The 13,509-nt window shown below is 38.4% G+C and overlaps 1 protein-coding gene across 5 annotated transcripts in view; it reads left to right on the forward strand.

Moving 5' to 3' along the window:
- The window catches only part of LOC107587129 (LIM domain only protein 3), a 45,708-nt gene extending 32,500 nt beyond the window's left edge, over positions 1–13,208 (forward strand). For all 5 annotated transcript variants that reach the window (XM_016274772.1, XM_016274769.1, XM_016274770.1 and 2 more), the window contains 2 exons: positions 1,638–1,763; positions 12,580–13,208. In XM_016274772.1, coding sequence (XP_016130258.1) covers positions 1,638–1,763; positions 12,580–12,685 — 232 coding nt within the window. In that variant the 3' untranslated portion in view covers positions 12,686–13,208. The remainder of the gene's footprint in view (positions 1–1,637; positions 1,764–12,579) is intronic.
- Positions 13,209–13,509: the final 301 nt, after the last annotated feature.

Consider the following 13,509-nt stretch of genomic DNA (forward strand, 5'->3'; position numbering starts at 1 on the left):
TTTTCTGAAAATAGTGGAGACGTGATATCACGAACGTGTCTATTTTTAGACAGCTCAAAGAAAAAGGTATAATTCCTTTCATTAAATCAGCACCAATCCACAGGATGAACTCTCGTTTCCTTTCTCCTCATACCTGGAAAGCTATTGGAGATATCCTTCATCGTCTCAAGGTGTGTTGACAGTAGCCTTTAATTTTGTAGGTATTCATGAGAGTACAATATATCTGCTCAGCTCTTTTTTATTTGCCTGTGGGAAACATAGTTTCTGAAGGTTAATAAACAACCCTGCATATCCCAAGCCCCAAGATCATTTATCAGATTGCGATCTCTTACAGAGCTAGAGAGTGGCATGCAGTTTTATCATTTTAACAACGACGGCTAAAAGTGCCCGAAGAAGTCCGCCTAATAGGTTATTTTGTTATATGATTTCGTTATCAGATATTTCTTTTCCCCCTTCCCCCCTTTACTCGGTCTAGGTCGCGGTGGAGTAACAGCCATGAATCCCTAATGAATCCTCTCCGTAATGTCCCGCGAGTGGGCTGGAAAATAATAGGCTCGTTCCTGGGCAGTGGCTCTGTGGTGCTAACCTCACCCGGCCCGGACAGCTCCATGATGTTCACATTGCACTCCACTTATGTGTCTTTTTCAACCTTAAATATGGTAAAAAATTATCTTTCCCATTATGGGAAATATTGAAGTAGGCTTCGTATCGATACTGTTTTTTGGTTCTGTTCACAAGCTCTTTGTTCAGTTTGATTCATGTTGTTCAATTGTACCTATCTCAGCTATATAGTCCATTTTGCGTTCATATTTAATACATTTCATATGAATTAAAATACGTTTCTCAGGAAATGCTACACAGGGAACCTTGTGACAAAAATATTTATTTAAAAAATGAATAGCAAACAGCTGCAGATATTATAATCAGTCTTGAGTAAAACACTGTAATAATTTATATAATATGATAAACTTGTGTAATAAACCCCATAAATGGGAATGGAAAAAAGATGATTCGTTTAAGGACAGACTCATAAGAGTCATTTGTTTGTGAATCAGACTACATTGGTTATTTTTAAGTTTTTGATTCATTAACAAAAAGTATTTTGTTTGTGAACTGGACTACACTGTTTTTGATTCACTAAAAATAACTAGTTCATAGGAGTCATTTGTTTGTGAATCCAACAACACTGTTTGCTCTGTATGTCTTTGATTCACTAGAAAGAACCGGTTCATGAGAGACATTGTTTGTGAATCGCTGAATACACTGGTACGTGGCTTTGTATGTTTTTGAATTACTGAAAGAAAGAAAAATAGAGTTCATAAGAGTCTAGTGTGAACCGTACTAAGCAGGTTGCTCTTTATATTTTTAATACACTAGAACCTTTCATAAAAGTCATTTGTTTGTGAATCAGACTAAACTGGTTGCTTGGTATGTTTTTGATTCTCATAAAAGAACCGGTTTATAAAAGTCAGTTGTGAATTGTACCATACTGGTTGTTCTCTTTGATTCACTATAAAGAACTCGTTCATAAGAGTCATTTATTTATAAATCACCCCTACAATCCCATTTCAGTCGTAATGATATGGTTGATCCAGTGGTTCTGACTCTAAAACGTCACATCTTTTTCAATCTGTCAGGTTGTTCGGTGTGACAGGGAACTGTGCGGCTTGCAGTAAACTCATCCCAGCATTCGAGATGGTCATGAGAGCCAAGGAGAACGTCTATCACCTGGACTGCTTTGCCTGCCAGCTGTGTAACCAGAGGTTAGTCAAATCATATTCAGTTTTTCAACATTTCGAAGTACTTAAACATATGTATCTCTGTGCAGATGTGCTGAGCCTTTTAAAACTCAAAGGCTGTCTTGAATCCAAAGCATCTCATAGTACATTTACTACAAGGACGGTCCCCATTAACCCCTATATCGTGTCTTGCTCAAGGGCAAAATGGCGATAGGAAATTCCAGCAATTCACCGGTTCATGAATCAAGCCTTCTAGGTTTTGATAAATGACCTTCGGATTTAAGCCCACCACCCTACCACAGAAAGACAGTTTGGGCAGATGTTTTCTTATCCAAATTATATCAGTGTGTTTACTACAAGTACAGTCTCGCTGGAGCAAGAAGTACATTGCTCAAGGGCAAAACAGTGATATAGGGGATAACTCTCCAGCACATGAATCGCCCTTCAGGGGTTTGAACCAGCAACCTTTGGATTGCTGGCACAGTAATATTAAAGTATTGAACCACCATCATTTGCAAATTTTAGTTATTCTTACCAACATCTCTGAACCACAAGACCACATGTGTAACAACAAAAAAATGCCATTTAATAGACATGTTCGTATCCAAAGTGGTTTATAGTATATCTCACCCTCAAGCATCATGCCTTGCTCAGGGGCACAGTGATTATCAGGAACAAAATATCCCTCAAAACCACGAAATGCCCCTTCTGGGGTTTAAACAAATAACTTTCGACAGTTACAACCACTGCCGATCATGTTAGGCTTGAAAAGTAAACATGTATTTCTATTACATTTGACTTTATTAAATTTACTTTAATTCTGAATAGTAGATCATTACTGTGTTTTGAAATTCTTTTTTTACATTCCGTCACCCCTAGTCTTGAAAATTTGCTCACATCCTTTTTGTTGCAGTCTGTCATATGTCATGAGAAGACCACGGCATGCTTTTACACAAATTCTTCTATGGATGCTAAAACAAGAATTGTCCTAAATCTTCTCTTCGTGTTAAAATTAATTGTTTTTGTTTTTTTTAGTGGTTCACTATCAAAAACAGCAATTTAACACTTAAATATTCGGTGGCTTGTGGTTTTCTTCATTACTTTGGGCAAATTGTGTTATTTGTCCTCATTCAGTCTAAGAAGAGGAGGCCATTTGTCTTAGAACGTGGCTAAAATAAAGAAGAAAACTCATGCACGGCTGTTCATTAGATACCTGCTTCATACAAACACACAGGTGCCAGAGAGCAGTACACATGAGAGGGGCAGATTGCAGGATCAGGTTACGCTCAATTAACACTGAGTTATTGTCTTGCCACTTCACTTGACTGCTGATGAAGATTAGCTGACTTCTTAGATTAGGTGTGCGTGGTTTGTGCAGAGTCATGTTTGTGCAGAGTCACAGACAGGTCCACCCGCCGGCCCGGCATTACAGCCCATTTAGAGGCAGGCAAATCTTTATTTTTACATTAGGCCAGCCGATCAACTGTTTAATAAAATCTGCGTCAGTCTGCTTTACACGCTCTGACGAGGCCTCTATGCATCTTTCATTCCCCCATCACAATTTCACTGGTGTTCACCACAAGATTTATAGCACGGAGCCGGTACTAATTGCCCATATCTCAGACTGAAGCTTGAATTTCCTGTCAGTTTATTGAAATTTTTGGAGGAGAGATGGATGAACATAGGTGTCCTTAGCAACAAACTCACATTCAGCGGTCCTAAAAGTATTTGGATTCTTACACCGTGCTTAAAAATGTATTGCATTACATAAAAAATATAAAATGAGATCCAATTTATTCTGTGCAAAGTTTGGAGTCAGTAAGAATTTTTGAAAGGAATACTTTTTTAGTCTACAAGGATGTATTCAATTGATTAAAAGCGACAGTAAAGACATTTTTACTGTTACAAAAGATTTCTATTCAAATAAATGCTCAAATAAACTTTTGTATTAATCAAAAAAATCCATTAAAAATGTATCATGGTTTCCACAAAAAATATTAAGCAGCACAATAGTTTTAAACACTGATCTTACAAAATGTTTCTTGAGCACCAAATCAATATATTCTAATGATTTCTGAAGGATCATGTGACACTGAAGACTGGAGTAATGAGTACTGCAAATTCAGCTTTGCATCATAGGAATAAATTACATTTTATTTCCCACACACCTTGGTAATTGCAAAAAAAGGTCATTGTTTATTTGATGCCACTTTGGTTTCTAATTAACCAATTTAGTCAACCAATTAGTATTCTAATGCACTGAAATTCATATAAGCAGCTTGTACATGTCTAGTCTTGCATATAGCCAGATCTTCAGACTGATGCCACTTGAATGGCCAAATCCCACCCAAGAGACTATGACTGACAGGTAAAGCAACCAATCACGTTTCGTGCTGCGTCATGTTTATGGGCGTGAAAATGTCGCCACAATAACAGACCGGTGTGTAAAACTCTTGGACATATTTTAAAGATTCTATGCTGCGAACTTTACATTTTTCACATACTTTTGAAAATCCAGCATTTAGTTGATCCTGTTAAGCGCTTATCATCACATCACAGTCAGACTTTTAACTCCATCAGAGGGTTTGGCATCACGGCATCTTAAAGAACGCGACACACACGTCTCCCGGAAAGCCTGTATAATTTAACCAATCCAATGACGACTTCGAAACTTCGAAGTGTTTCCAATTTTGAGTGCGATATGCATCAGACGTTCAAGCCAGCGGTCCGTGGGCGTGACGTCTGAGGCTGAGACTAGTACATGTCTAAATACACATTAGGCCCATTATACATATACAAATCACTTAAAGCAACACAGATCATAAAGAACTTCCTGCATTGGCTCTCCTATGGTCTAAACACTACCCGAGAGAGCACCGCATCAACTGTCTGATATGTAAATACCCCCCATTTGACCAAACGAAAATTCATTTGTCAACAAGCTGACGAGACATTATCTCCACAGACACCCGCCACCCGACACGTCTCAGACACTTTGTTGTTCTGTCAGTGCCTTTTGAGAAAGCCTCGCAAATTTTGATGGACTCCTAAGAAAGAGAAAACGACGGCGGGGCTTTTCATGACGCATCCGTCATTGTGACAGCTCGCCACATTACCCAAGTACAGCCTCAGTCCAGTGATGCTCTTTGATAAACATCAACACAAACAGCAAGTCTGTCTCAAGAGCCTTTGATGGAAGGAGATCTTTTAGTAAACACATTGCGCATTATTGTTTTCACTAGCCAATTGGCCCTGATTTCATTTTTCCCATCTGTTTTGTTCTATATGCACTTAGTGCTTGAATGAAAATGATGAATAAATCAGGGGTAAAATTACTAATTTTTGTAGTTCAAGGACTACCTGAAATCAAAAATAGTTTTATGGCTTATATTCCATGTTTCTTAATTTCCAGGCTGTCTGTATGCTAATATATTTCAAAACCTTGAACAAAATTAACTGTAATATTTACAGTCACAAATATTGATGACTCATCCTGCATTAAAAGATCTTTGTCCTATCAAATGCTCGTTAGAATAAAAATTCCCCGCCTCCTTTCCTTAAATAAGGGTTGTTTTCTTATTTCCATTCCCTTTTTTTGTCTATTTCCCTTCTATCTACTTTCATATACATCCTAACCTGCTTTCTCCCTTCTCATCTCCCCTCTTCAAACAATATTAAAGAGGCCATGGCCTTTAAAAGAGCCATCTAATCCATCTTACAAAACGCTCTCCTCGCCATCAGTGACGTGGGACAGGCATTCTGATGCTTGGAGCAGGCTATCGGGTTGGTGGAGGTCACGCCGTATAATTATGCTTCTCCATGAGGGTCAGTAATGTCCCGACATTACCGTTTGATGCTTAAATGATTACAATCAAGCTTTTAATACAGCTGGGCCACCCCTCCTTTTCCCCACACACATCAGCAAGGCCATCATCTCCTACAGAGTCGTTTCATTAGTCAGGCCACACAAAAGCACCATTAAATACCGCCCGTGATTAGCTTAATTTCCACAAAGAGAGTGCTGAACTATGTCTGGCTTACTTATATGAAAACCAGAAACTTCTCCATAATATGGTAACGAATCATAAGTGTCAACTCTCTCACTTTTGAAGCATGTGACTGTTTGGCTTTTTTTCTGCCTTTAAAGAATGACTAGCATTTGACTGTGAATTTGACTCATTAGTTGAACCAACTAAATCTATATGCCGTTCTTTACTGAACACATCAGTGTTTTGAGTCTGAACGTAACTCAGAGCCACTGAACGAGACTGATGAAAGGAAAATTGCAGTATAATATTGTATTGCTGTCCAGGGCCGTCCTTAGCTGATGCGGGGCCCCCTCGGTCTGCTCAGTCTCGCGATTGCGTTTCCCCTTGGCCAGTTCACCACGGGGCCCCATCAAAGCGCGGGGCCCGGTGCGACCGCACCAGTTGCACTGCCCAAAGGACGGCCCTGTTGCTGTCATTGTTCATAGTTTCTTTAAAGTAGTTTTGATAGGTCTTTATGATTCATTGGGGTCAATGAGTCGATTTGTTCAAAACACACAAAAAGACATTGTCGCCACCTACTGCTGTAACGTGACCTGTATAAAGAGTCCTTGAACAAATCAGTGATCAAATCTTTTTGGAGGATGGACTCGAAGGATTCATTGAGATGAATCAAAATCGCATTGACCTATTATATAGCAAGCTGTGCTCATACTTTTTGTTAAAAATGCTAATTTTTCACAATCTTATCACAACTGTGATGATTAAAATCAACTTCTGCCCAAATTACATTAGGGAAGCTTCATGTTGACTAATATTATTTTAGTATTATTTATATACTATTATAGAATTTTAAAATTATACATTTTTAAATAAAAATATTAAGTTTTTTATTTTTTTATTGTCAGTTTTAATCCTTTTTTTATATTTAGTTTTTTTAATATTTCTACTTTTCAATTGTTTATATCTATCTATATCTATCTATCTATGGGATATATTATATTTAGATAGATTCTATCTAAATATAATAAATCCCATAGATAGATAGATAGATAGCTAGATAGACAGACACACATACATATATATATCTGTGATATCTCTATCCATCTATCTATCTATCTATCTATCTATCTATCTATCTATCTATCTATCTATCTATCTATATATATATATATATATATATATAATATATCCCATAGAAAGATAGATAGATAGATGTGTGTTTGTATATCTATCTATATTATCTATATCTATATATCGATTAATAAACATTTTAAATTAAATTAATAAACAAGGATTTGTAATAGTTTTATTCAACAATAACTGCTAATCACTGACTGAACACTGAACAGTATGTTCCAGACTTTGTTGACATCAGACATGCTCTGTGTCATCCATAAAGTATCCCATCATTCTGCGCAGCCAGACTTAATCTGGAGTGATTATTCATGGGTTGGATATGATCTGTTTAGCTGGCTTGAGGTTATATCCTCAGCTTGGTTAACAGGGATCAGGGCGACAGCCGCGGCGGTGAGCATGAGCGCAGTGTGTTTGTGTGGTTTTGAGACTCTAGCCGGCAGTTAGCCACAGATCAGCCCTGAAGGGACAGCTAATCGATGAGCCTGTCGTCCGCTCAGGCCTCATCAGCCATCCTCAGGAGTCCCAGTTCCCAGTGATGAGCCCGGGCCGCGGTGCTCTGAGGCCCCACGGGAGATCCGGAGAAGGCCGAGGCCTGGGTGGCAGGGCAGGGGGGGTCACCGGTATGGGTCATAGTCCTTGTCGGAAAGTCTGTTAAGCCTGAGCCAAATTCGGCTGCACGTGCGTCAGGGACTGCGGTAACTAAACTACGCCACAGACGGCGATCTCGTCCCCTCAGAGACGTCTGCAAACCTCAGTTCTAGACGTCATTCATTAGAGGAAACCATGCGGTTGCATTGCAGACACTGCGGCAGATCTACTCTATTCTGTCGGATAATGTCTTGTTCACATCCGATGACTTTCTTCTCTCCGTCTATAGACCTCCCTCCGTGATTCATTTCCTCTCTCTTTTCCCTCACTCTTTCAAGTCCTCTATCCTCCACTCCAGCATGTTATTTCACAGAAGAGGAATGTTACTACTCTAGTTAACACAGACCTCAGAGGCAAATAGCTGACGAAGCCATACATCATTAAGTCCACTGCCTTGGAAGCCATCTTTTCTTTAACAAGATGGGTCTCAATAGACATATTCATCATTACTGTCACACCTGAGGAAAAGGAGAGAGGGAACGACGAAGAAATGAAAGAACGGGAATATAACCGAAAGACTAGAAGAATGTAAAGCTATTGTTAATTAAGAAAAATCGAGCTGTCAATCAATAAAAAATGTAACTGATTTAATTAGAAGGATATTCTGATTAATTCATAAGATAAAATTGCATTTAATTGCATATATCTATAAACGATTTGCTTAGAAAATTAAGAGAATTCAAAGACTTTGATTTAATTTCTTCTAATAATGTTATTTTTATTTTCTCAATCTTGAAAATATTATTTATTCATGAATTGTTGTAATTAAATAATATTTTTAAATTGATATAAATTATTAATTTATGAAAATCATTATTGTGACAGCCGAACACTTTTAATAGTCATTGAGGGGCCATTTACACAATTTTTTGGCACGTTTTTAAATCGTTTAATTAGTTCGGTAAAGGAAAGTTTCATATGGTCAGCTATAATTGCACAAAAACATAGGGAAGACATTATGCAAAAAATAAGGTTGTACTTCTTAAATTGATCAAATGGTTGGAAAAAAACCCAGAAAATTTTACAAGAAGGTTCAATTTGTTAATGCATTAAGTATCATGAACATTTTTACAGCATTTATTAAACTAGGTTAATGTTAATTTCTAAATATACTATTGTTAATTCATACTCACAAAGAAAAAAAAACGACCACACCAAAATCCAGTAAATCACAATGAATGCTGTAGAAGTCATTGTTAGATCATGATATTTAATGCATTAACTGATGTTAGCTAATTTAACCTTGTTGCAAAGAGTTACCAATTTAAATATATATATATATATTTTTTTTTTTTTTTTTTTTTTTTTTTTTTAAAAAATTACTTACAATGCTCTGCTACTATTTTGTAAATGTAATTTACATAAAAAAAATCCATTAAACGAATTACGTTCATTTTTATCACATTATTTTCTTTATAATTAATCACATTCAATTAATGTGTTAAAATGGCAGCCTTAGAAAAAAAAACATAAAAAGCCCCACATTTATGGTCATACCCGAGCAAACACTATATCAAATGCATTCACTTTTTTCTCCTCCACTTGATGGGAAATACTAAAAAGCAATTAAAGCAATCTGAAGTTGAACTCATCTGGGATGAGAGATTGAAGGGGGAGGGCGAGGGGGACGCATCAAGCTAAGGGTAATGTAGGTGCTCGGAAACATGTGGCGATCGGTAATGACTGCACGAGCAGAAAAACGGAGGGCAGCGCAAGGGCATTTATTACCGCTACCTCTGATGGGCTGACTGCAATATCCTCGTCATAATTGGCACACAGATGTCACAAAAGCTGTTGACATTTCACCAAGCAGAAACAATTTGGCGCTGCGAAACGGGGCGGCGACGAGGCTAAGAGGGAACAGAAAACACAGGCTGTAAATAAACACAGAGAGATCCTATTAGCCGAGAAAGCGAGAGAACGAACGAGCGAGATGGAGGTGCTCAGAAGAGGAGGTGGAGAGGGCCAGGATGTCAGAGAAGACAGACACTAATGGATTCCTGGCAAGAATGTGTCATTTAAACAGGACGTTTTTATTGGAGTGAATGACACCATTACATTAAGCACACCTCTGCTTTGTGTTAATCACCGTGTCAACAAGCGCGATTAATGGATATTACTTGTTGATACTTGGTCCAAACTAATGGCTGCGCCTTCCCGCTTGACATTGCTGTGTATAACGAATAAAAAAAAGTTTGCCGGGGTGTGTGTGCGAGGGAGGGAAGAAGGAAGCCGTTTAAAAAGTATCCTAGCACTTGCTCATTGTATTCAACAATGGAAAGGGTAATGGCTCTTAGATCTTATTCAACCCCTCCTGAGGATGTTTGAAGGAATATTGTATGTTCAATACAAATTAGACATACTGTTGATATACTGTCACTTCAATAACTGTCTGGTTTGGTTCAGCTACAAAATCAGACATCAGAAGACTACAGAGAACGGTTCGGACTGCTGAAAGGATTATTGGTGCCCCCCTGCCTACCCTCCAAGAACTGTATACATCCAGAGTGAGGAAAAGGGCTCAGAAAATCACTCTGGATCCATCACATCCAAGCCATCTCCTTTTTGAACTTTTGCCATCTGGTCGGCGTTACAGAGCACCGAATACCAGGACAGCCAGGCACAAGAACAGTTTCTTTCCCCAGGCAATCTACCTCATGAACAGTTAATGTTCTCCCATTGTGCAATTAAAGTACAGTATGTGCAATAACCTTATACTTATTTATCACCCTAAACCCTAGTACATCCCTACAACTTATTTTATTTTATTATATTCCTATTCCATCTATAGCACACCTGTACATACAATTTATTCTTTTTTTTTGTGGTTTATATTTATGCATGTGTATTTTATTCACATCTCACTTTTATTATCTGTGTGTTGTTGTTGTCTCAGTGTACTGGAAGCTTGTGACACTATAACAAATTCCTTGTATGTGCAAACATACTTGGCAATAAAGCTCTTTCTGATTCTGATTCTGATTCTGATAACCACAAAAATTAGTGTTCCCCCAATAAAAAAGCCAAAAAATTTGAGTCACAGTGAAGCACTGAGTTAAAAAAAAAATCTAATCTTTCGTGTAAAGATCAAATTTAAAACATTGTTACCATGAAAATGTGCAGCCTAAAACTCTAAAATGACTTTAAAAATGATCATTTAACATAATTACAGGTTAAATAGTGCACGTCTTAACAAGAATTAATAAGTGCTTTTATAAAGTTAGGTTCACATTTCTGCTTTTAAATCCTGCACAAATTCTTAGGTTGCATTTTATTTCGATAGTCCACTTTAGACATTCTAGACAACTACGTGTCAACTAACTCTCATAAATTTGCCATTACATGTCAACTAACTCTCATTAGAGTATTAGTAGACTGTTCGGTTACAGTTAGGGTTAGTAGAATAAGTTGACGTAGTTGCAAAGTTACTTACAGATGGTAGAAAGTCTGTTGGCAGACTATTGAAATAAAGTGTTAGCAGATATTAAGCAGACAGTCTAGTAATACTCTAATGAGTAGCATTTGACATGTAGGTGCAAAGTTACTTATAGTTAGTAGAATGTATAAAGTGGACTATCAATTGGCACCATTCACTTCCATTGTAAGTGCTTCACTGTAACCTCGATTTTTGCTTTTTTTAAAGAAAACAATGGAAAACAAAGTCTAAATTATTTTCTTATCCACAAAGCTCTCAAACAAAGTCGTTGTTATATATATATATATATATAATAGACAAGCGAGCAAACGAGCAGAGAAAAAGGTACTCCTCTTAGAAAACATACAAATAAAGACCATTTTAGATGTTTAATTACTATTTGGAGCATTGGGATTGCTAGACGAGGGCTTAATGAACTCATTTTTGTAAAAAGCTGAAATTTGACCAAAATCAAAATTTTTCACTTTTTTTGTCTATAGCTCAAAATTAGCCCGTGAGCATTCCAACTCATTTTGACAGCACGGGTCATATATATATATATATATATATATATATATATATATACACACACACAGTATATAGGGCCGGAACTTGGTTCAGACCACTGGTTTTGATTGGATGAAGGCAGATCTGAATGCAAGCTGGCAGTCGATTATAAGAAAGTGACAGTGTTTTGGCAAAGTACGAAACCTGTTTCTGGGTCTTTAAAAATGTACTATATACCAGATTCTTTAATGTACTTTCCTTTAATGTCCTTTAGGTTTTTAATGTACTTACATGCACACTTTAGGGATAAATAAGGTACCTTTTTTTCCTAAGTGTGTGCAGACGAAATGATTGGAGACGTCTGGAACAAGTCACCAGAGAGAATGTCTATCAATTCACCAGTAAATTGAAGCATGATATTTAGAAAAATTATGAGGTCAAAACTAATTTTAAAAAATGAAACATGCATTGCTGGCCAATTCACAATAAGATCAAAAACATGCATTTAGAAAATAGATTTTCCATTTCCATTGCTGACTTTAACTCGGAATGAACCCAGACTATTTCTTTAACATTTGCCTAATGTTGCATTCCCCAAACTAACTTTTAATTGTTAAAATGGGACCAGCAGACACGCAAACGCATCGTCTTTCTCCTCGTTCACAGGCGGCAGGGTTCGGTAGGGAACGCTGGCCAGTAGACACAAGCTCTCGCTGGCGCTCCGACCTTGTCGAACTCTCGCTGCGAGCAAGATAAGCGGCCCTCAGGACGGGTAAACACACTGAGCGCTCGATCTCGTTCCCTCTCTGCCGCCTTCTTTGTCTCTCTCTTCTGCCTGACCAACATAATCTTCTTTCCAAAAGGTCAAGTGAGACAGCGGCCCGTCAGGCAGCGCTAAAGCCTGCGCTCCATCTGTGGGGTATATTTATGAAACAGCTGCAGGTGGAGAAGATGCTAGGTGCACTCTGGAGATACTCTTTCCAGACCGAGCGACGTGTCCGCAGGATAACGTACGCTAATATTTGAGTGGGCAGGATGCGGCTCTGTGGGGAAGCCTGCAAGTTTTGCTAGTAATGAGTCCTTCTGCGTCCCTCTCAAGCTACGTAAACGCCATGTTTCTGTTTCTCGTTTCGCCTCCATGCAGGTTCTGCGTTGGAGACAAGTTCTTCCTGAAGAACAACATGATCCTGTGCCAGACAGACTACGAGGAAGGACTGATGAAGGAGGGCTACGCGCCGCAGGTCCGCTGACCACCCCACGACCCCGCTGCTCGCAGGAGGGGAAAGAGCTGCGAGAGGACCTGAAGGGGACATGCAATCAGACATAAGAAGCACTAGTATCCTCTCCAGCCCCTGTCCCCGTTACATTGTATATACGAAGAGCCCACATAAGGGACGGTGTACTGTACAGTTTAGCCATAGACGTTTTTGGTAAGTGGGAGAATGTTCGAAGGCGGACCAAGACTGATGCTGCCTGACGGCTTTATGAAGACCAGACATCTCAATGGCCCGACTTTTGTGAACTTTAACACACACAAACGTACAACCCCAAGTCCACATCGCAATTGCATTTCACTTGCTTTACAGGGTGAAGACCACATAGTAAAAAAAAAAAATCCAGTATTTATTGGTGAATGAGAAGGAGCCTTGTCAACATAAGATCTCAGGTTGAATGGGTTTCCTCATTGTCCTTTCTATTTTTCGTTTTCATCGTGTCTTAATTGCGTTTCCAGCAACAAGCTATTTGGGTAAACACAAACAGCCAATCAGAAGATATTTGATGTTTAATGTAGAGTTACGAGAACCAATGAGATTTCACAGTGGGCGGAGCTACCCAGCACAATGCTACAGCTATAGATGAAATATCCTGACTGTTAAGGACAACTTCGTGAAATGGCACCTTGTTAAGACATGGTGTTAGCTTTCTAACAGATCTTTGAGCTTCGACATCTTCAACATCAAGTGGTGTGATTTCATTAGTGATGTTTTGAAAAACTTCTCTCACCCTGTTTTATACCTAAAAGACCCTAGCTGTCAAACGCAAACTCTTTGAACATTTTGGCACGTGTGTAAAC

This window comes from Sinocyclocheilus grahami, unplaced genomic scaffold (assembly GCF_001515645.1).
Source record: "Sinocyclocheilus grahami isolate Dianchi unplaced genomic scaffold, SAMN03320097.WGS_v1.1 scaffold90.1, whole genome shotgun sequence".
Classification (NCBI taxonomy): domain Eukaryota; kingdom Metazoa; phylum Chordata; class Actinopteri; order Cypriniformes; family Cyprinidae; genus Sinocyclocheilus; species Sinocyclocheilus grahami.